The 23965-nt window shown below is 35.6% G+C and overlaps 2 protein-coding genes and 1 long non-coding RNA gene across 4 annotated transcripts; all 3 read right to left on the minus strand.

Moving 5' to 3' along the window:
- Nucleotides 1–2477: 2477 nt before the first annotated feature.
- On the minus strand, nt 2478–6381 carry LOC143551309 (TMV resistance protein N-like). Of its 2 annotated transcripts, XM_077041771.1 has the most exons (3): nt 5816–6381; nt 4561–5656; nt 2478–4473 (listed from the first exon to the last, which is right to left on the minus strand). In XM_077041771.1, the coding sequence occupies exons 1-3, from the start codon at nt 6292–6294 to the stop codon at nt 4192–4194; spliced, it is 1857 nt and encodes a 618-aa protein (XP_076897886.1). In that variant the 5' UTR covers nt 6295–6381; the 3' UTR covers nt 2478–4191. The 2 variants fall into 2 exon arrangements, with proteins under 2 accessions (XP_076897886.1, XP_076897885.1); XM_077041770.1 differs by having other exon boundaries at nt 2478–5656.
- Nucleotides 6382–8390: 2009 nt separating this feature from the next.
- On the minus strand, nt 8391–11430 carry LOC143551294 (uncharacterized). Its single transcript, XR_013138475.1, has 5 exons — nt 11351–11430; nt 10817–10890; nt 9908–10013; nt 9737–9825; nt 8391–8932 (listed from the first exon to the last, which is right to left on the minus strand). It is a non-coding gene; the product is annotated as an uncharacterized LOC143551294 (long non-coding RNA).
- Nucleotides 11431–20009: 8579 nt separating this feature from the next.
- Nucleotides 20010–23588, minus strand: LOC143551310 (putative metal-nicotianamine transporter YSL7). The gene is made up of 5 exons (XM_077041772.1): nt 23208–23588; nt 21760–21923; nt 21447–21679; nt 21181–21370; nt 20010–21113 (listed from the first exon to the last, which is right to left on the minus strand). Exons 1-5 carry the CDS (start codon nt 23563–23565, stop codon nt 20010–20012), a joined length of 2049 nt encoding a protein of 682 aa, XP_076897887.1. The 5' UTR covers nt 23566–23588.
- Nucleotides 23589–23965: the final 377 nt, after the last annotated feature.

The raw sequence follows: 23965 nt of genomic DNA on the forward strand, positions 1-23965 counted from the left end.
CATTTTAGTTCAGTTCAAATGGTTGGTGTCGTATGTTGTTAAACGAGGGGTCGGGCTTCAAACCCCACCCCCTACACGAAATTTGGATATTTTGTTTTAGAATTAATTATAGGCTCAGGGGTAAAATAGTCATTTCATTGTTTTTTTGTCAGTCAACTCACGGTCAACTGACGGCAAGGGCACAGACTGACCCGCCCAAATTTCATAGTGGCCCAAAGTTTGCAAGATCTTTTTCAGTGGTTAACCCATCCAGCGACGATATAAACTAGGGAGGCAAATATCAGATTTCTCTAAATTCTGGTCATTTCGTTAATTGATTCGCACATATTAGTTTGTTATAACGCGTTATTATCATTGATTTGCATTTGTCGCTACAGTCTACGGGTTTTATGAGCTTTAATTGATTTTAATTCGCGACTTGAATGGGATTTGGGGTCGGTAGAGTTTTTTGACTCGGGACAGTTTCTAGCATCCATGGAATTATCATCAGAACATAAAATACTAGACTTAAAAAACAAAATAGAAGCTGGAATGATTGAATGGAAGATAATCAAAAGCTGCATGGGGTGCATCTTCAAATATGAAAAGAAGAAAATTGTTTGAAGAGAGAGCGGAAATTGTCTTATTAATTATTAAACAACGGTACCCGGGACTTCCTCAATCGTTACCAGACATCAACAAGATTGAGTTTAATAAGGTATGAACAAGAAAAAATAAATAAAAAAAACATTTTTTTTATCTTTCTTTAATAGATTTGTCATTTGTTGGAGCAAAATAGACGGTACAAACCAGGTACCGAAGTATATTATATGGGCAAGTTGGGTAACAGGTCAAACGGGTTGAAACTTGAAAGTTGTCAAAAATATAATTTCTAATGCATAAAACCTTCTAAATCCCTGTACTCTTTATCAAAAGTTTTAAATTATTGATTTATTGTTGAAAAATAATTTTTTTCATAGTCCTATTGACCTACTAATCATCTTACAGTAAACAAAAAGATTTGGACAAAGTTTTTCGAGTCAACTTATAATGCAAAAGTTTGACCATTTTGACCCATTATCAAACCCGTCTAGCGCTAGCCCATGCATTTTTCAACCTATAACAATATAAACTACACCATTACTTTGTTTTCTTCTAAATTATACAGGACGTTGGTCATGCGATCTTGGAGAGTTATTCAAGAGTATTAGAAATATGAACCGTATATAGGATGTACTCTATGCAGACGAAGTGGCGCAAAATTCAGCATCTAGTCAAACACCCAAAGGAACAACAATATCAGATTTTATGAACTTGGAAGATGATGAAGGAGAAACATAAATAACAGTTAAGACTTATGAGATAACAACTTGATAGAAGACATTTGCGTGGAAGACCACTAAGATATTCAACTTTTTTCATTAAGCTAACTCGTATACGAAAACTATTTTATGGCGAAAGTATGTATATGTTGATACATACTTGGGTTGCATACAAGGCCGTGGCCGTCTGGGATGAGGAAGCAGGGAGGTCGACCGTCTTAGGCCCAATCATCCCAGAAGCCCGAATTTTTTTAAAAACAATTATATATATATATATATATATATATATATATATATATATATATATATATTTATAAAAAAATGTATTAGGCACAATTAACAGTTTTGTTTTAACAATACCCAATAAGTCATGCCCAAAATCCAAAGCATATACAAATATACAATACTCGATTATTTTTTATATATGAGTTATCGAATTTATATTTTACTTAAGACCCGAATTTATACTCGCCTTCAGCCCAAAAATTTTTAACAATTCTTTAAGACGGCCTTGGTTGTATATAAAGTAGTTTTAATATATGTGATTTACGCTAGCTAGTAGTGAGATTGATCCAAGAACATAGTTGTTTGATCCATGTTTAAGAACCTACACAAATAAGTAAAAAAAGAAAAAAAACTAACTCGCTTAAATGGTTTAAGAGGTGAAGAAGAGTTGTATGATAGTTTTCTGAAATCATAACAAAATAGAATATAATTAGCAGCTTGTGTAACTGAATTAAACTTCATTAGAGTAATTTACATAAAATATCCTTTATGCTTAAACGTAATTTCATGTTTGGTCTTTGTCTTTCTTTTCCTCACAAGTCTTTTACCTATTATCTACTTGTAAAAGAATATTACCCCTTTAATTTTAGATACAGTAAAAAGCAGTAATAAATATGTACCACCAGCATCTTTAAGTTTTAGTTAAATCCACAAGTACAAAATGCACCACCTGACTTGTATTAATCTGCAAGTACAGTTTGACTCGTAACAAGTCAACTATTATGGATCAAAAACTATAGGAATCGTTTGAGGATTTATGGATTGTTACTTTCTGCATCATAATAAACCGATTACAGAAGAGAAAGAGGAATGGTCGTCAGTTACAGTAGAGGAAGAGTCACCGCAAAAATCGCTGGAATGATTCACCCGTTGATGATGAGCGTATTAAATATAATGGCGTCTCGCCGGAAATAATCAACTACCATTTTGTCCTCCTAGTATGTTTTATAAGTAATATAGATATAGATCAAATGAGTTATTTCATCAATTTCTTTATTGGTCACAATCAGGACAACAAATCCTGAAATTCTGAATTCTAGATGAAAATTTTCACATTTGGATTTTGTCGGGTAGTGTGCATAAATTAAATACAAAGTGAAGATGTTAAGTTTTTTATTCAGTTCAGCCTCACAATCACCAATTCAAACAAACATCATCATTATACTGAAGCATTCATGATTAAATGTGAACTGATTACCAGTATAACCTGTAATTGTGACATTTATAAATGTTTCTTAAGGAACTAGTGATTAGAATAAACAAGGGTTTCCGAAATAAAATCTCTACTATCATACTAAACTCATAAAAGATGGAACTACCAAAGTAGTTTTATTGTTTAATTAACACAAAAAAAAAGTAGTGACTAACAATGTGTTAAAAACAAACAAAATTTAGGGGTTTTGGTGTACCTGGTAAAGACTGTAAGTAGAACCTCATGTTGTGTCTATCTAATTCATAGATCTACGTACGTGATTGTTGAGACTTCTTCCGTCAAGGGCTTAAAACCATAGGACTCAAGTTGCTCACTGAACCCATAAATACGCAAGCCTTTCAATTGAAAAATGCTCTGAGGAAGATGACTTATGCCAGTACCCTCTATATCTAACTCTTTCAAGCATTCTAAACTCCCAAGTTCCTCTGGCAATTTTTTAATATTATGACAACAGATGAGGTCTAAACGTTTAACATTTCATCTTACATGTGCTGGATGGAATATCTCTTAAGGATTTGCACATCCACATGATTAAGTCCTCTAAACACTCTAATTCGCATATATTCTCAGGTAACTGCTCAAGAAACAAACAATAATATAGTTCAAGTGATTTTAGATGTTTCAACATACAAATGCTAGTTGGAAGATGCTGAAACTGTTGCTTCTTAAAACATAGCTTCTTTAGACTTTCTAACCGCCACAGATCCCGTAGAGTTCTGCCTTCAATTTTAAGCTCTCTTAAATGTTGCAAACCACAAATAGTTTCTGAAATGTAGTCGAAGCAAATGCATGGACCAAAAAAAATAAATTTCTCGAGATTTCCACTCCATGAGGATCTAGGTTCATCATATTTACACATAAACCCAAACCTTGGAAAACTATTTGTAGGATGCAGTGGGCATATAACTTCACAGCGTAAAGTTATTTTTACTGTGTTTATTGAATCAAGATCAACTGATTTGTGGTGTTAGTCAGCCTCAAAATATTTAGAAATGCATGTGGATAAGAAAAAGTAGACAAGCTTTTCAAACAGCTCACCGGAGCATGAATTTCTTGAAGATAAGAGCAGTTGTGAAGATTTAAGTTCTCAAGATGTGGAGTCATCCCAAGGTTAAGTTTACTCACCTTAGAATGACTCAGGTTGAGGACTTTGAGGCTTGGACATACAAAAGGCAATTGAAGTTCTACAAAGTCTCCACATCTTTCAAGATTTAACACTTCGAGATGTGGAGTCATGCTAAGGTCAAAGGTTCTCAACATTGAACCACCAAGGTCAAGGAATTTAAGCTTAATAAGAACCTGTCATAAGGAAAAATTGGATGGATATCAATGTGATGACAATGTAACAAAATATGCATTATGCAAAAAAACTGATAAACCATTATTCTACCTTTATTTCCCCTCTTCCCAGAGTTCACATATATTGCTCTCACGCATTTCCAGGTTAACAAGCTTCTTTGCTTGAAACGTTTCAGGTAAAGACCGAAAAGGGTATGCATACCAACATAGAGATTGTAAAACATCTGGTAAGTATTGGCTACCTTCAACATCTCCTCTATGTCTGCCAATCACGTAAAGAGATCTAAGTTCTTTCATCTTTCTAAGACCTTTCATAATAACTGCTTCATGGAGATTCAAACGCACCAATATCATACTTCTTATTGCTTCTGTACCCTGTAAACAAAAAAATTGATAAGAAAATTTGTCATAACAAATAAAAAATGTCATAGTTTTCCACCATTCATATATATTGAAACTGACCGATTCATTAACCAGTATATCTTTAATTTCCTCTTGAACCCATAATCGACTATGTTTGCTAGGTTTGTTAGGGTGGAAACGGCGAACAATATTCTTGCCCATTTCTTCTATATGGTCATGGAAGCTCAAATGATGAGTATCAGAAATAGTTATCAAAGATCTTTGTTCAAGAACACTTAAACCAATTTGAGCATTAAATCCACAACTTTCAAGTATTCTGATTACGTTGTCTTTCTTTTGACCTTTCAGTATGCATACAACATCTAGGAATATTTCTTTCTTGTCATTCTCGAGACCATCATAGCTTATTTCCAATGTTTTAAGAGTTTTCTCTAACGGAATTGTTTTTAGCCTATTTATGGCATCTACCCATTCACCCTCAGTTCTATCACAAAGATGTGAACCCAAAACTCTGATTGTTAAGGGAAGACCAGCAGCATAATGTACAACTTTTCCAGAGAGATCTTCATATCCTTGATTTGGAATGTCTCTCTTAAATGCATACCTACTAAAGAGACAAACTGCTTCCTTATGTGATAACAAATTAACATCGTGAATGAGGTTCACTCCATGTGCCACCAACACTTGGCGATCTCTTGTTGTGATTATGATTCTACTTCCAGGCTTAAACCAACTAAGCTCACAAGCTAATGCCTCAAGTTGGTCTATATCGTCCACATCATCTAATACTACTAGTACCTTTCTACACGACATCATCTTTTTCATCTTGTTTTTCCCATCAGAAACGCCACATATAACTATGTTTTGATCATTTAACACAGTTGAAAGGACCTGTTTCTGCAATTCCTTCAAACCAGAGCCTTTGGAAACTTCTCTCACATTTTCAACAAAGCTTTTACCTTCAAACCAATAGGATATGTGATCAAAAACAGCTCTCGCCAAGGTTGTCTTCCCACCACCTCCTATCCCCTTTATCCCTATTATACGGGCATCATTAGAATCAATTTCCAAAGATGAAACTATATTCTGTACCCGGGTACCCATGCCTACTAGCTTTTCATCAATGCTCGAATAGATGAAATGTGGCTTTAGTGAAATATCTTTAACAATTTTTTGGATGAATTTTGATTCATGCCTGTGTTTTCAAGAAGATTTAATCATGAACAACAAATATCAAATCTATTACATACAATCGTATATGAATCAGTAGCATAGTGATATAATCATGTTCCAGGTCAATCTTTTAACAATTCAGAAGGAAACATAACTAAAGAATATAAGATGAAGGAACTACCCATCAACAGTGGTCTTCAACTCCCACCCAGCCAGATCAGCTGCTTTTTTCAAAGCATCTATCCATCTCCCAGCAGCTTCTTCCTCCACGTGTTTTGCAAAGGCTTCTCCAACGGCGCCGCTTTGGTTGCGGATTTCCGTGGGTTCCACATCATAGAAAACAGGGTAAGCAATCTGCTCCGTCGTCTTCTGGCACTCCATAATCTTGACGAGCTCATCTAAGCACCATGATGAAGATGCATAGTTCTTGGAGAAAACAATTATGTAAAATCTGGACTCTTCAATGGATCTGACGAGCTGCTCACTGATTCTTTCCCCTTTCTGGATTTTTTCATCATCTTTGTAAGTTATAATTCCTTTCCCTTGAAGAGCATGATAGAGATGATCAACAAAGCCCCTACGAGTGTCTTCACCCCGAAAGCTCAAAAAGACATCATACTTGAAGCTCTTTTGAACACATGATGCTGAAGTAGATGCCATTGTTTGAATGAAGAATGAAATGAAATGAAATCTTTTATTTTTGGGGGGAATTTATATGAACTGGAAAGAGATTTAAAATCCAATAGAGTGAAATAGCACAAAAAGAGGGATTAGCATTATGGACCATAAACAACTAACACCTTCTGTTGTTAAAGCAAGTACGCTTTTCAAGCTTTTTCCTTACTCTTACTAAAGCATGCACACGCAAAACTCTAAATAAGTAAAGTAGATCAATGATAAACACAAATAATATCTTCTCAATATAATGGTATAATTCCCTTTAATATCGTTTAGGGCTACAGGGCTACGATTTTGAGTTGTATCTATAATTTATTTATTTGGTTGAATTTATTTTGTTTAAAAAAATCGGTTGTACACGGTTCGGACCATACCCTACTCGGCCCGGTTCCTGTTTTGGCCCATTTGTGCACCTTTAAGCAAGAATACAACCCAACTAAGCAAACATAAATTCAAAATCTAGAAGCCCATTATCAGCCGCCCACTTTAGTTTAAATAAATGATGTAAAGATCCGAATCATACCATCAACTAGGCATCTAAACATATTACATTAGGGTTTGGTGCATGAATACGGGAAAACCAAGTGTTTGCATAATATGTCAGACTACATACCATTCGAAATCCAAGTGGAAATCTAGAAAAGGCTTCCTGTGAAATCCTTGATTCGGTTCCGATCCGTGTGCACGTCGTGGAAGTCTTTGATAGATAGCTCTGATTTTGTTACCAGCTATGGCTGCCAAAAACATATATTGGTAAGGCATTTTTCTGCCAGTTATAATTATGAAGAAAGATTTGTTTCACTTGTTGATGATAATGATGATGATGATACTATTCCGCCGAAGAGAGTTTCGTTGAATCCTCCCCCTTGCATTCGGGTTAAGAATTATGACGTAGTCGGCTGCTCTCACGGTTTGTTGTGTTTCTACGATTTTGGCAAAGCTGGGGGCAGGGCTGTTCTTTGGAATCCGATAATTAGAAGAGCTTTTGAGGTTGTTGTGCCTAATGTGGAGTTTTATGCCACCGTTATAGGTTTTGGGGTTTGTTGTGAGACTAATGACCCGAAGATTGTCAAGATTACATGGGATGATGCATTCGGAAATGTAAATACCATCCCTTGTCAAGCTAAGGTGTTTACGTTAAGCACAAGGGCTTGGAGAAGTCCACATGGTAATTTCCCTCGTGAATCGGTTTTCTTTTTTTATCCGATGGACGTGAACATTTATTCGGTAGCTGTAGATGGATTTTTATATTGGCTTGCTGTCGACAGGATTACACTGTGTGACGTCATTCTTTCATTTGATTTATCAGGATTACACTGTGTCGACAAACTCGGTTTTTGCTAAAGCTGCTTATTACTATAGCGTGTTTGTCCGGTTTATTTCTAACGTGGTGACATTGTAATATGTTATTTTGACTACTAATTAGGGGTTTAATTCAAGTGAACATGAGTTGATGGTATTGGTCTGTGACATTGTAGTATGTTATTTTAGGCTACGCTGCAACTAATGGCTATACTTTTGTGCTGCACACTTTGTAGCAAATATATAAGTAACTTATATTTTTATACCTGGTTATAAAATCAATTATTAAAATATAAAGATAGCATACTATTTAATAAGGTTATAAGTTTCTTTATATAAAAGAATGAACGAACATAAAGATGTATTTATAAAGTCTAATAAACTACAAAAATCTACAAATTAAAGAAGACAAAAAGAATTCATGATGAAGTTATCATAAATTACTTGAAATTTCTTTATATACAACATTTGTGAGATAACTTGATATAAGACATTTACGTGTGAAGACCACTCAGATATTCAACTTTTTTTCATTAACATAACTCGTATCTGAAAACTACTTTATGGCCTAAAGCACTACTAGAAAATTAGGCATTTGCAACCATCTTTCCGGTCGCAAAGCGGTCGTAATTGCCCTATTTCGACCGTTTTGCAACCAAAAATGCGGTGGGAAAAATGCAGGTCGCAATTGCTCTGTTGCGACCATTTTGCGACTGCTATTACCTTTTGCGACCAACCATTAAAGCCGTCGCAAATCTTGTGACCACTTGTGCCGTCGCAAAATTTGCAACCGCTACTGTGGTCGTAAATCTTGCTACCACTGCTGCGGTCGCAAGTCTTGCCACCGGTCACAACTCGGTTGCAAACCATTGCATACCTGCCATTTTGGACCTCTTTGAACTGCTTAGTGTTTTACCTGCCAATTTGGACCTTTTGGACCTCTTTGAACTGCTTAATGTTTTACCTGCCAATTTGGACCTTTTGGACCCCTTTGAACTGCTTAATGTTTTTTTATTGACCAACTATTACTCGCCAGTTGTGTTTTGTCCAGCCATTTTATCAAAAAAAATTAAAAAAAATCCAAAAATATTTCTCAAAATAACCCAAATTAAAGTGTTTAATATATTTCAAATGCACATCCAAATGTTCAAAATATTCAAAATAAAGTGTGTTAACGCAGCTTCAAAATATTGAAATTGCCTATCGAACCATAGATTATAACATAGCTTTAGTCATCCCTGTTAAGAATTTGCATCTTTCTCCGCACTTCTTCTTTTTCATTCACAAGCTCCTTAATAACCAAGTGCAACTTTTCAGTCTACAAAACAATTGATAACGGGTCAGAGATAAAGAGCTTAAATGAGTTGTAAACCGGGAATGAATCTTTGACTTATAATCAAACTATAAACGGGATGCAATAAACAAGTTATAAATGAGTTGTAAACGGGCCAAACCATGAGACATAACCCGCCATACCCTTGTATATGAGAAAAAAATGTTGATCCATGTCATAACAAAAAAAAACAAATTTTCAAATAGCCCGAACTTGGCAAAAAAAATTGACCCATGTCAAAATATAATTTAACCAACCCGCTTGCAACTTGTCTCAAACGACTTGTAATCTCAAACAACCAGTTACTAAGCACACCTTTTAATACTAAACTGATTATTATTATAAAAATTAAAGTGATAGTTTGACTTTTAAAAAGTCAACTGTCCAAAATATCTAAGAAAATGTTGTTTGCTATCCATAGAAATCAACTCAGTAGCACTTCGCTGCTTTTGGTGTTGAACTCTTTGTTACCAAATGTTGGGAAACATGATTTCTTGCTAACAAGTTTACAAGATAATGACTTATTGAGTGAGAACTAAGGACCTACAAGTTTAATGCAGGCATGTTATACATAATAATAACTATTAACTGAACCCGTTACCCACCACAACGTGCCATGTTCTGCTTGTATTAGACATGTTCATAAGATCATTTGTCTATATCAAAACCATATCATCAAGATTTAAAAAGTTACAATTTGTTTTTAACAAAGACCTGAACTTTTGTAAAGTATCATACTAAAAACCCCTTATTTTGATGTTTTTATTAGGCATAGAAAAGAATGCTTACACATGCCTTGTAGGAGGTTGTTAAAGAGTGGTTGCAACATGTGTCTGCTACATCCATACAACACAGTAGCACCTTAGCATCAAGAAATCCTAGGCCAAGTATAAACCAAATAACGACTAAGAAGATGAAATTGTACCCAAAAAAGAATAAAAAAAACAGATCGAAACTCACTTGCAGATTCCAATTGCAAGTGTCAAACCACTTTCAGCTTCCAATTACAAATTTCATACACATGTTTGCGAGAGAAACCGATTAAAACAGTTTCTAACTTTTTGCACTGCACATAAGAAACAAATAGAGCAGTGCTTATCAGTTAACAAAACTGTACAACCTACACTATATAACCACATCATAAACATAATCCACTACACAGACCTAGTTACCATATTTAGGCTTCAATCGCTACTCGCTAGAGATATGTGAAATTTTACATACAGATATAATCATCACTATAGCGCTCAGAAAATGACCGGGCTGTTTCGAATTGCTGGTTTATTTTGTTATTATCCTATTTGGCAGCCTAAATGTGTTTGTATCGTTAGCTTGTATAAACAATTGTAGATGAAATAATCACTTTATAGGCAAGTTCTTTTTTGTATGATGTTGCTTTCTAGACTAAATTGGTAAAATTATAGTTTACAAATGATTGTCATATTCAACAGTTCAGCACTAGATTTATTATTGTTTATAATATATATTAGAATTAGGAATGAAATCCGTATCTGTCAACTTCAATCTAAAAGATTGTATTGTAACAGTAATATAAATAGTATTTTTAACAAGACAAATTCATACTTAAAAGTTTGGTTGTTGAATATCCGATGCATAGAGCATTCGTAACTTGAACCTCTGGAGCCAGTACAGTTGGTCGCTTGCTGTATGAATATGAACTAAAAAAGAACAAGTATAGACTAAGGACACTAGTAAACATCTTAATGCATCTATAAATAAGATATCTACAAATACAATTACCATAAGAAAATATCACATTAGTTGTCCACTCATTTAATGCATCATAAACCTAGCCGCTCACTTTACTCAAAACATTTGAAATAATACTTAGATTATATCTAGAAGTACCTTATTGGCATTTGGCAATGATCTCAATACTGCACTGCACCCCTACAGTTCAGAGCAACAATTGAACTCTCAACCTGAAAGATACACAATATGGCCACAAAAAATGTATTCAAAATAGTTTTGACCCATACTTGAACTAAAATGCACACAATTAGCTCAAACTGAAAACATCCTAATTTGAGCCAATTGTATATATATATATATATATATATATATATATATATATATATATATATATATATATATGTTTATATTTAATACTACTGTACCTGAACTAAAATGCACTAAATATATGGCAGCAATGCATGTTTCTTTATCACTTGGCTAAATAACATGTTTAAACAAATATACTGCCTATTTAAAGTAACACGACAAGTTAAGATATCACCATCACAAACTCACAAATGCAATAGGCGATGAATGTTGATGGCCTCCAAGCAATGTCATATGCAAATTCAATAATTTATGGATAACAACCGTCAAAAACAGAACCGTCCAAGTACATAATTCAAACCAAGGTTTCGATGAAGGTACCTGCAAAAGAAAAAGAAAATCATTATTGATCATAATCCAAAAACAAACTACACATCCAACCAAACATTACAAATAATCAATCATCATCATCATCATCGTACTCAGTATATCCCACCAATAGCAAAGCTATGGTAGGGTCTGAGGAGGGTAAGATGTAGGCAGCCTTACCTCTATCCCATAGGGATATTGATTACAAATAATCAATATCCTGAACAAATAATCAAATAAATTGTGCATTAAAGTAAATCCATAGACAAACACACTTGTAGAATTCACATAATCACACAAACCTATAGTATCAAAACTGACCAGCCATTGATCAGTCCATTACTAGTCACTTTCTTTATACGATTAGTTTTATCTATAATCTAAATACAAGCGGCTAACCACTAGTTGCAAAAACTCCAACCGCCTAACCACTAGTTGCAAAATCTTCGACCGCTTAGCCACTCGGTTGCTAAAACTTCGACCGCTTAGCCACCGAAAATAAACTGTTGCAAAAATTTCGACCGCTTAGCTACCGTGTCAAGTAACTAGGCTTTTTTGGTAGCAAATTTGCTAAATCGGTCGCTAAATGTGCTACCGTTTTTTTCGATAGCAAATTTTGGTTGCAATTGCCCAATTTTCTAGTAGTGAAGTATGTATATGGTGTTGCTTATACAAAATTCGGGTTGTAACATCATATACATACTTGGGTTGCGTATAAAGTAGTTTTAATATACGGGTGACTTGATGAAAAAGGTTAATACATGGGTTGCTTGCATATAGATCGATCGTCTATAAAATCGTTAGCATTTTGACTAATCCTGTGTATGAAGAAGCTAAGGATTTACGAGTGGCAGATAATGCTAGTTAACAAGATCCTGACTATTAGAGGACATAACATAAACAAGGAAAGAATACGAGATAGATATTATTAACAAGAGGATTGTATATCATTTTAGAGCATTGCCCCATGGTGATCCAGAAAATATGTTTTAAGCATAGTTGGCAAATGAACAAATCTTCTTTTTTGTAGCACACGCCAAAATGCACTTTTTTTTATTGATAAGAACAAAATTTTGAACATGTTACGAACAGAATTATGAATTTGTTCATATTGTTGACTAATTACCGAACCTTTGCTCACTAGTGAACAAGAATAGGCAGCAAGTTTTGGATGATAACAAGTTGGCTAATTAAACAATTTATTTAATTAATTAGATATTACTTGTTGTCTAAATAAGTTAACAATCCTATTTGTAGTCTAACGTGTTTATGTTATAGTCTATATACATAACGAGCCATGGTAAGGGTTCTATTCAAGTTTTGAGCTAGTTTTCTTAATCAATAAACCTTTATAGTCTATATACATAACGAGCCATTGTTTGTTTTCTCTATAATATCAAATTCACCATTTTTATGTATCATATTGAAGAAACACGGATCTACTCCCCTTAACCGGTCTTAGATCCGATGTGTCTACAGGGTAGGATACTGATAATAACCAATTACGATATGAGACAATTCCCAAAGTCCAATGACGTGAACCTGCAAAACAGACACCATGAGCTCGTTACAGGAAGGACAAGAGGGGGGTCTTCCCGTAACCACCCTCCGGCATGAGAATAAGTACAGTTTTGACGAAGATAATGCACTTAGGTAAATAGTGAGAGTACAGTGGGAGTGAATGAATACCTCATGATGATTGAGAAGGTATTTATAGCCGAAGGGTGTGGGAAGGTGATTGGGCCAGCTGTCCCTTTGGAAGATGCTCTTGTAACCACCTAGACACGTGTCTTCATATAATAGGTTCAATTTCTACGTTGCATGTGAATGTATAACAACCTGGACACGTGTCCTTATAGGAAAGGATGATAGACAACCCTGGCCATGTGCACGGTTATAACGGCCTTGCCAGGTGTCTCTTACTGATTGGCTGAGTGGTCACGTATTGCTCAAGAAAGCATCCTGGTATATCTTCTAGAATGTTATTGGTTAATGACAGCTGTCCCGGGGCATTACCTCAAGGTCATTTATGCGGACAAATACTCCGTCTTGTGGATGACTTCTGAGGGTGCTGGGATGCTTCCGCATGCTTTGAGAGGGTGTTCCTTCCTCGAATAATTGTGCGGGTGTTTCATATGCCCCGCGAGTGCCTTTATGAGGGATTTCTGATTGACCCGCCGGTGACACTTAAGGGTATTTGGGTCTTTTCAGTACCCTACCTCTATAGTCCCCCCAGTCTAGTATTTCTTCCGCATGAAGTAGTCTATGCGGGTGAAATTTTGGACTTAATGCGTATTTGGGGATTTTTTATTCTGCAAGTTGGTGGGAAATATCTTTTGTTGCTGTGGATAATCCTGAAGAAAGGACAAGTTGACCACTCGCAGGCGGTGTGCAGGTGATGAGACGTTTATGAAGGCTGTCACTGTACCCGACTGTACAACTTTTTCTCTTTTTCGAATTTCTCGCGTGACGTGTCGCTTGTCTGTTGGGTGGTCTTTTCTCTCTTCACTGTTCATATCCAATCGCATTAATTGCGATGGGTATAAATAGTGGAGTTCAACTTCTTATCGAAGTTTTATTGCTTTTGAATTCTGAATATTACCGTGCTTTCTTGCTTTGAAACTTTCGATTATTCACCCAATCTTTCTTAAAACCACTCGATACTTCATCGGATATTATTGTAATGACGAGTATTCAGTCTGAAATCGATGAAATAGAGGTTCAATGGGACCAATCTGAGTACCAGAAACTCGTTGAGACTTACGGTATTCCACCGGAGTGGGGACCGAAGTTCCCCTCTGCCGGATCTATAGCCAGTTTCCCACCTCCTGGGAAGATGGCTGCTATGAAGCTGCTATCAAAGAGCAAAACTTTTAACAAACAAATTGATGTTGCATGACCTGTGGAAATGGTTACTAATTTGCGTCATATTTTGGCGTTTCTGATGCGTACCAAATTAAAGTACTTGGGTGTCATTTGGCCCAACTAAGACGGTAAATGAGTCTCGCTGATTTGGTTCATTTATCTTAATGAACTGAAACGTCAAAAGCTCTATTTTTTTTAACAAATATAGTTTTGGAGATTTTTTATATTTTTCACGTGTACATTGGCCTAACTCGGATTGTAAACGTGCCGATCAAGGGTGGGCTCGTGCTCAGCTTCTTTACAAACGAGCCAAACCATCTTGTTATCTTAACCAGCTGGACTGGTTCATCGAAAAGCTCAAGGCAGCTCTTAGCTCATTGGCTCGAGTCATTTATTTCTAAAAGCTTTAAAGCATTGTTAGTTTTTTATATTTTAAATGTTATATGTGAAAACTAATATATTTGTAGCATACAATAAATACATAATCCAGAATTTGTAACTTATGTTGTATGCATGTTAATTTTTAGACTTTACTTAAAGACAAGTGAAACACTTTAGCTTATGATTTTGTTTAGGTGATGCTACATTTCAATATATTAAAAGTTTGTGGTTATGGGTTATGTTATAACTCCAAAAAGACAGCAAGCTATTCTTGTGACTGGACGAGCAAAATCATGTTTAAATGATTATGTTGTGGGTTATGGAGTTCATAATCTTTCAATGGTGTGAGTTGAGTTTATTTTTTGGATATGTTGACTTGGCAGTATTGATATTGGAGTTTTTGGTGTTTCTTTCAACTTGAAATACAAGCTTTTCAAGAAGAATTGGTGTTTAGTGTTTCATTATGGTAGCGACCAAATTATCAATGCGTTCCCACTGTGCTTGGAAACGATTGTTGCACCGACTATATGATGTTACTTGCTTCCCGTGTGTAATGTATGCGGTTACCTAAATGAAACGTTTTTAGTGTTTCACCCCTACTATCTCTTTTTAAATTAAACTTATCAGTTGATGATTCAAATATTTGTTTAAATGGATGATTCTTAGTATATTACTACGATTTATAGCTAAAAGTTAAAATTTAATTTTCTTTTCTCTCTCTCTATTTATTTATTTATTTCTTTTTTTCTTTTCTTTTTTTTTGTCGCTTCACCCGACTTAAGCCGACATAAAGTTCAAATTACCTACGCTTTCATTTTTCTTCTGAACTGCAACAACACGTATCAGACTCCAATGCTCGAAATCGTGACGTCAAATTACGTTGCACCTTTATTACATGTTAAACCAAATTGTTAGTATGATAACATATAAATGTAAATTATTTAAACAATGATAAGAAACTTAATACATAAACATATTTAGAAAACATAAGGGTTATGTTTGTAAAATATTGTTTTTGTCAAGATACTTGGTATTATTGTTTACAAGAAATGGAGCATGGCTAAAACTATACGACATAAACCTTCTTATGAACCATTTAACCCACATAAGTCGACGTGTTCATGTTGACCTGTTTGGCCCAATTAGTTAAACACTACGACCCGCTAACCTGCTTATGACCCATTTAACCCGTTTGTTTACAACTTACCAACTAGATTCACATGTTTACAACATGGTTATTATCTGCTAGCTCATCAACGTTGTTATCACATTTAATTAAATTAATTAAAGGGATCGTGTTTGGGATACATGGTTTTAGGTGAAGCTTCATACCTTAATAGCTACCCTTTGGCATTTCTTCACAAACTCGGTTGGCTTGTGGTTATTCTCAATGGAAGAGATCTGCTCGATATCTATATAATTTCTCTAAGGAATGCAAATTGGAGTTGTAATCTACACAAAACAAAACCATATTTTTTTGTTAATATATCTGGTTGAATGCTTCATTCATTGAAAATTAGCTAGCTGAAAATTAAAAACTAATTTTCTTATCTCCGTTTTTTTCCCCTTAACACGAGTTAATCCTACATAAAGTCTATTGTTCTTGTGCATCGCCCCAACACTCTTCCAAACACTTGCCACTTCCTATCATCTTTGCAAGTAACATGCGGCTCATAATATAACCACATCTTACACATATCGATTAAATAATGTTTCACTGCTTTTTAAAAACTATTCTATGGCTAAATGACTCATGTATAACACCTTGTGATGTAGATACAAATATCCATGGAAGGCATGCCTAAAAGTACAAAAACATGTACCAATACCAAGCACAGACCTCGTACGATTTCGATTCAAAATGTCCATACGGATATACTTTTGTCCGACATCTTAGTAAGGATCCAATGTAAGTGTTTAGGCTAATGTAAAAATGTATGCAAAAAATGGCTCTCATTACTTTCAACAAAAAAATTTTTGCTACAATGCATTGTCGCTACTTTTAAAGAATTTACAACAAAAAAATCATAGTGCTTGGCACACCATAGTCTATCGCTTACTTCTGCATACCGAGATCCTATGTCAAATGCTGTCGTTATACTACGATGCGAGGCAAATCCTCGTGAAGTCAACATTCATACAACTCTTAGTGTCCTCATATGTTTATATTAATAAGCGCATATACAACTCTACATACCACAAACACTCGAGGCATTTTCAACACACGATCTAACACTGTTGGATTGTACTCACAACATTTAAATGAATATACCCTCCTACATGTAAAGCGTGACCATTAGAAAACAAAATTATACAAGTAACTCCAGAAATACAGGTCTGGAAAATAGTTGTAACCCTAAACGAATATCAACCGGGAACAAATGACGATGAATGGAAAAGCGGAATATTCAATAACGGAGTTATGTACTTTGTTGTGAAATCCACATATCTAAGGTGACATACTCTGTTGTTGACTTTTGATACTCACATGGAGAAAATTAACACAACCTTCCAAAAACTTCTAACAAAACCCTCGGATGGACATTTGATTGTCATTCACAGCAACCTCCACATATTTGTTACTCACGGGTTCCCTTATTGGACCGTACATTTATGAAAGATGACAGGTCACACATGGACAAAAGTATTGGTATTCCCCTAATAAGGCCCATAAAATTAGGGTTGACCGTAACATACATTTGCACAATAAACAAGTTATAGTCGTATCAGATGATGAATTTACTAATGAGATAGACACAACTAAGAATGGCGATAAATCGTACTATCCTTTGCTATATTATCAAGGACAACAAGCCATTTTTTATATCGAGACTCCAGAAACCCCATAATAAAGACTTTATGAGATAGACACAACTAAGAATAACGATGAATCGTACTATCCTTTGCTATATTATCAAGGACAACAAGCCATTTTTTTATATCGAGACTCCAAAAACCTCATAATAAAGATTTTATTTCCATACGAAATTTGACTTTCTAACTTTATCATCCACTTTATTTTAATTATGCAAACTTAGAATTTCGTGTTCTCAAATTATCATTTTTTTCATTTGTTTTTTTGTTTTATATGTTTTATTTGATTTAATGAAGATTAGGTTATAGTTCGATATTGGCTTTGGCTCGTGTTAATCCTCCGATTTGCATGAAGTTTCTGTCGAGGTCAATGAATGTCAAAGTTGATGGCATTTTAGGTTCGTAAATTGTTTTTAGTTTGCAACAGTCGGTCGTTAGAACAAGTGTAAGTTGAAAGCTTTTACTTAAAAACAATAGTAATATTTAGTATTTTACATGTTTCGTTGGGTTCATAAATTTATTCCAATGCTTTTGTTTTGTAATCTTTCTTGAATTTGTTTTAAGAATGCCCGTTCATGATCTTTGATGGTTAAAACTTAAAACTATTAATAATTATGATTTAATTATGTTTCGGTTTTGGTAAACAAAATAAGCATGTCCCGGGAAACCTATGAAAACTAATTTGTAACTATGGAGATACCTTTCCAAATAGCGCAGCACACAGCAATTCATGTAAAATAATCTTGGCAGCCCTAAGTTTAAGGAAAACCCATTAGAACCAAACTTATCTATCTTCCGCCTATTCATACAAGAGGATGTTCACTTCTTTATCCTAAATATTATGATCATACTTCTTGCATATATGTTGACTTTGAACTTTGGTTTGTCATGCAAACTACAAATTACTTCATTGATTTTCATAAAAACTTACTGCCGTTTTTATCAAACAGTTGACGTGGCTTCATTTTCAAAGGTGAATTTATCACTTTGCAAACTGGTCAGTTCGGTTAGCGTGCTAAAATTGATAGGGTCGGTTAACGGGTTAAAATGTTTGTAATTTTAAGGTTGTAAATTCAAATCCATTAAATCTCATTTTTATTACAAAATGATTGGTCATTTAAAAAAGTATCAATTTTGGTTCGGGTCAAATCGTGTTTTAAGCAAATGAGCCCGAGTAGTTTAAAAAAAAAATGTTATTAGTTTTGGTTCTGTTTAAAACGAGTTATATGTTATTCATTCAATCTCCGTCCATCTCTTATTGCAACAATTGTTACCTACTTACGTGTTCAGGTAATCGATGACGGTTCTGAAGCTCGATAAGATGATCGCCAAAAATGTGTCAATAAGTTTAAGTGTGACCGGAATATCTTTTGTGTTATACTTCTTTGATGTTATTTTATGGCTTTTTCACATTTATTTTTATTTTTATCTATTGATCAAGTTCTTTGTACTTTTGTGTGGCTGTGTGCTACTGTATGACATATCATACATGAATGTTAATTGGGATATTTCGCGTTTGAATAGTTCAATAGTCAGTATTTTCATTTTGTTGTGGTTCTTAGAGCACCCGGGGCACCGCGTGATGGAGCACCCATCACGCGTGATGGGTTTATCAACACCGCCGCCACTGCCTTGTCAAGCTTGATGGAGGAGCTTTGCGTGATGGCCATCACGAGTGTGATGGGGTGAAAACCAAGGAATGTAGCCGTTGGGGGATGACCGTTTGGATGAGGAGGACTTGGGAAATAAAAAAAAAACATATTTTACCTATATAAATATATCTTCAAAACATACACAAATCCAACTCAAATCCAATTCAAAATCTTCTACCACACACACCATTTTTAACATATCAAATGGATGAAACGTGGGTCGGGTTCAAAGAAAACCCAAACCCGACCAAAGGTTCGACAAAATCTTGGCGAACCAACGAGATTTCGCTTACAAGACAAACCCGACACAAACCAACCTTCCCAACAACAACCTTATTATCCACAACCTTTTCAACCGTCCGAAAACTATCAACAACCTTATTATCCACAACCTTTTCAACCGTCCGAAAACTATCAACAACCTTCCCAACAACAACGTTATTATCAACCGTCCCAAAACCAATCGTATCAAAACCAACCTTTTATTCCACCTTTTTCTACCTAAAATTATCCACATAATGCTTTTCAAATGTTTGGATCTCAACCGTCTCAAATGTTCGTCGATCCTCTAGATGATAACGAGGTTATACATCAATTTGCAAGTGCTTTTCGTCACGAAGTGCAAACTTTGGATGAAGATGAATCCGCGGATGAGGAGCCGCATCAAAGAGGTAATCGGCGTTGGTTGGCCGATGAGGAGGTCGCCTTGACCAAGGCTTATTTACATTGCTCCGAATAAAAAAACACTCAAACCAACAAAGAAAAGAAGCGTTATGAAAAATCAAGTCACGCATGCCCGCGTTACCCTTTTTACAATTCGTTGACCTATTGGCTTTAATTTGAACATTTCTTTCATCTCCTTATTAAATTTCACCCCTAACTACTTACTTATTAACACACATTCAATCATTCATGTTGATTAAAATTTACAAAAAAAATAAACATACTTCATTAACAATTTACGGACTTATCAACTTGTCAACTTTGACATTCATTGACCTCGACAGAAACTTCATGCAAATCGGAGGATTAACACGAGCCAAAGCCAATATCGAACTAGGTAAAGTCCAGATTCCATCACCACAAATCAAACCCGAAGCAACCGCAGGCCCGAACGCAGCAGCCTTTGCCTTGTTCACCTTAGACCAAACAAACAATATCAAACTCCCAACACACATATCGATAGCAAAATAACCACCTATATAGAACGGGATCGCCATTGCCATTGGAATCGGAATAAACTGAGCCCGCTTTTTCCCCACCAAGTCCCGTATCCCATTCACAAGGATCGCGAACCCGAAGAATATATAACAAAGCATGAGGCACTTGTCGGGTAATGTTGAGAACCCTTCGACTCCCAAAATCGCCATGTTTCGGTAAATGAGTGCGTATGGCGCAGGGTACTCAGAACCCTGAAGTCCAAACTTGTCAAATGCCTTGTAAAAGAGCCAGAACACACACGGGGAGATGATGCAACCCATTGCGGTCCCGATCACTTGGCTCACGAACATGGACCTGGGTGAAGCCAAGGTCATGTAACCGGTCTTGAAGTCCTGGGTTAAGTCAGATGCTGTTGAAACAATATTCATCATGACCCCGCATGCTGCTAACCCGGCTAACACACCCCCGTTTGACCCACCGGCCCACGCTCCGATCACGAAGATCGCAAGCTTCCCGTATGTCGATGCTAATGACCAGTCGGTGAGCCCACATCCATACGCGTTACAGAAGGCTAACACAGGGGCAAATACATAAATAGCAGCAATGTAGTACCACTTGAGCGGGTGGAAGATGTGGGGGAGAGTAATAATTGAAACGATAGCAATCGCTAGATACCCGACTATCGCAATCCAGTTAGGAATCTGATCCTTTAGAAATAATCGGGTCCGTCTTTCGTCATCATAAGACAAGGACGGAAGATCAGGGGATGAATTACCAGTAACAGGTTCTCCTTTGGTTTTCTTATCATTAAACTGGCGATATAAGCCCGTTAAGGTGTAACTGAGGACCTTTATGAAGTTGTACAGCCCGTCACCTAGGATCATGGCTATGCCGATAAACACCTGCATTTAACTACATTATGTTAAAAACCAGTAAAAACAGAAACTAGAAAATAATATTGCGACTTACCCTGTAGCCTTGCAGGCCATGGAGACTGCTTGACTTAAGATCTGCCGAGAACCAATCGCCTTTCTTTTCGTTTATGAGAGGCCACATTATGCCCCATGAAAGTATCGCCCCGACCAGTAATGATATGTTAATAAGATACGGGCAGATCATACCGACACCAACATAAGTTGCTGAAAAGTCGAAAAAGAACCTGCATTTGACACAAATGTATCATCAATCATTTGTTACTAGAAAAGCGAAGGATAATAAATGAATGCTGCACATACTTGTTTTCGTAGGCCTTAAGACCGAGTGTGGGGAAGCTTGCAAATCCACAGTCGTTTCCACCCGTAAAGAACCACTGAAAGAAGCCCCATAGGAAACTCATGGAGAAGAATTTCCCTAAAGTTCTGACTTGCTTCTTGGCTAACTTAGCACCCTGGGGGGTGTGGAAACTATTGATGAGGTGAGCGGTTGCGGTCCCACTTGGATAAATGAGTTTGAAGTCGATTATCATGATCTGCAGCAAGTAAAGATTGGTTATATTTGATAGATAAACGGTCCAAACGGGCCTGGCTAGTGTTGGAAACGAAAGGATACCTTGCGAAGAGGGACAACCGAAAAGAGTCCAAGGAAACTAACAACGAAAAGAAATCCAATCATCCATGCAAGTGAAGGGTTCTTGATGTTCTGTTCAAAGTTTGCTTCATTTGATTGTTTTGCAATAACTTCACTCATCCCAAACAGGTAACTACCAAACCCTCCTGTCAATCATAAACATGCATGTTGTTCATGATTCACATTAATAAAGGATTCATTGTAACATACACAAAAAACAAGCATAGTGTGGTTTTACAATCGGGTATCAAACTAGACTAATTAACTAATTGTCATCACTAATTTAACTAACGAGTGTTACTTTTAATTAAACCCAATGTACCTATTTAACCAAACATTTTTACTATTTTATGTTATGATTGTAGCAAGATTTGTTTTAACACTTAAAGGGAGTGTTTGGCTAAGCTTATTTTTTTTGCTTTTTGGAGGGGCAAAATGTCCAAAATGTCTCTCCAAAAAAATAAAAAAACTTTAATTTGATGTTTTTAGGTGCTTTTGAGGGGCATTTTGGACATTTTGCCCATCCAAAAGAAAAATGCAAAAAAAATAAAATCAGCCTTACATTCCATTTTTAGTAGTTTGACTTTCAGCAATTTATTATTATAATATATAAAATATTCCATCTTTGTGTGCGTTTAAAGTAAGTAGATTTCAGCATGTTCACATTTCCAATTGCCAGCTCAGTATTCCGTTATACTAAGTCAAGAATCCGTACTCATAACTATACGTGAATCTTCAGTCACTAATTTGTATATTCTTGATACTGATAGTGACCATCCAAAAAAAGATATTATTTATTTTGGATGTATCAATAATTTGCAAGTTACAAGACACAACTTATTTTTAATTGCTTATTAAAGATAAAGGCAACAAAATGAGGATAAATAATTATTTAAGCTAAAGTACTATTGAGTTTTAGAGCTAAATATCATCATATCTTCCTCAATCTTGAATTCACCTTATGTGTCAAAATGATAAAAGATTAATAATAATTATTATTATTATTATGATAACAGAGTAGACCTTGGAAAGTAAAATTTAAAAGTCAATTTGATAAAGTAAAGTGGACCACATGATCAAAACCCTAATTTGATGGGACATAAACAAATACACGCCTAATTTGGTGGGACATATACCAACAAACAAACTTACATAAGGAAGCTAAAATATATAAAGAAACCGATAATAAATTCAAATTTTATAGTATACATTATTATTAATTTCAGAAAAAACAAATATATCATAATAATTAAATTTGATTTACTTGAATATGGAACAATTATTAAATTAAGCAAGCAAGATAATAGAGATCACCATCGAATTAAATTAAATTGGCGCATGACGAATCACGTGATTAACAAATCACACAAAACTCGTGAACAAAGAATTCAAGAGCATGAGAGAAGGAGTGATCAATCAACCGAAAGTACCTGAGAAGGCGATGCCGGAGGAAGCAACGACGCAGGTCTGAATAACCGTGTTCTCCTGCCTGGTGAAGGGCTGCTTCAACAGACCGGACTTATCAAGGAACTTAGTCCACGTCTTGACGAAGAAGAAGCCGAGCAGACCGGCGGAGACGTTCAAGGAGGGGATGATACCGGTGGTGAGATTAAGCTTCATCACAATGAACGTGAACAGGATCCCCAGTATAAAGCTCACCACGAACGCACGAAGCGTCAGCTGCTTCTGCCACGGTGGCACCTTCTTGCTCTCGAAAATCCTCTCGACCGACTCCATCTCCGTGTTTGTATTCCTATTCGGATCATCGTCTTGTGAAGATGTTGCCATTAGTTCTGATTCAGGAAACTAATGGAATTTAAAAGGTGGCAACTGGATGTTGAATGAGAGAGTACTATATATGGGATTGAAATGTGGGTGACAGCTGGGATATGTGTGAATTGAATTGAATTGAATTCGGGGAGATTGTTTGGGGTGATGATATCATATATTGTATTTCGGGAAATTTAGTTAACAGCTTTAATTTGTATACGAAATAAAAGGTAGGCTTTAAAAACTAAACAATACATTCAAAGTTGAATATTATAAAGCATTCAAGTTGTGGATCTTGGTATCATTTATATATATTTATCATATCTCCCCACTTGGATGCTAATTACTTAAAAAGATTATCAAATATCAATGATATTTGACGCAGTTGGTAAATGTCAGTTGCTAGCTGTTTTGTGTG

This window comes from Bidens hawaiensis, unplaced genomic scaffold, assembly GCF_021521415.1.
Source record: "Bidens hawaiensis isolate Kalapana, Puna unplaced genomic scaffold, B.hawaiensis_p1.1 tig00016361_1, whole genome shotgun sequence".
Taxonomy (NCBI): Eukaryota; Viridiplantae; Streptophyta; class Magnoliopsida; order Asterales; family Asteraceae; genus Bidens; species Bidens hawaiensis.

Excerpts from the sequence above, each read along its gene's own strand:
- LOC143551309 (XM_077041770.1), bottom strand. The coding sequence starts at position 6,294 with ATGGCATCTACTTCAGCATCATGTGTTCAAAAGAGCTTCAAGTATGAT. Across the intron at positions 5,657-5,815 it reads TTGAAGACCACTGTTGATGG|GCATGAATCAAAATTCATCC; the intron begins GTAGTTCCTTCA and ends TTGAAAACACAG.
- LOC143551310 (XM_077041772.1), bottom strand. The coding sequence starts at position 23,565 with ATGGCAACATCTTCACAAGACGATGATCCGAATAGGAATACAAACACG. Across the intron at positions 21,924-23,207 it reads CTCCGGCATCGCCTTCTCAG|GAGGGTTTGGTAGTTACCTG; the intron begins GTACTTTCGGTT and ends TATGATTGACAG. Across the intron at positions 21,371-21,446 it reads CTTAAGGCCTACGAAAACAA|GTTCTTTTTCGACTTTTCAG; the intron begins GTATGTGCAGCA and ends TGTCAAATGCAG.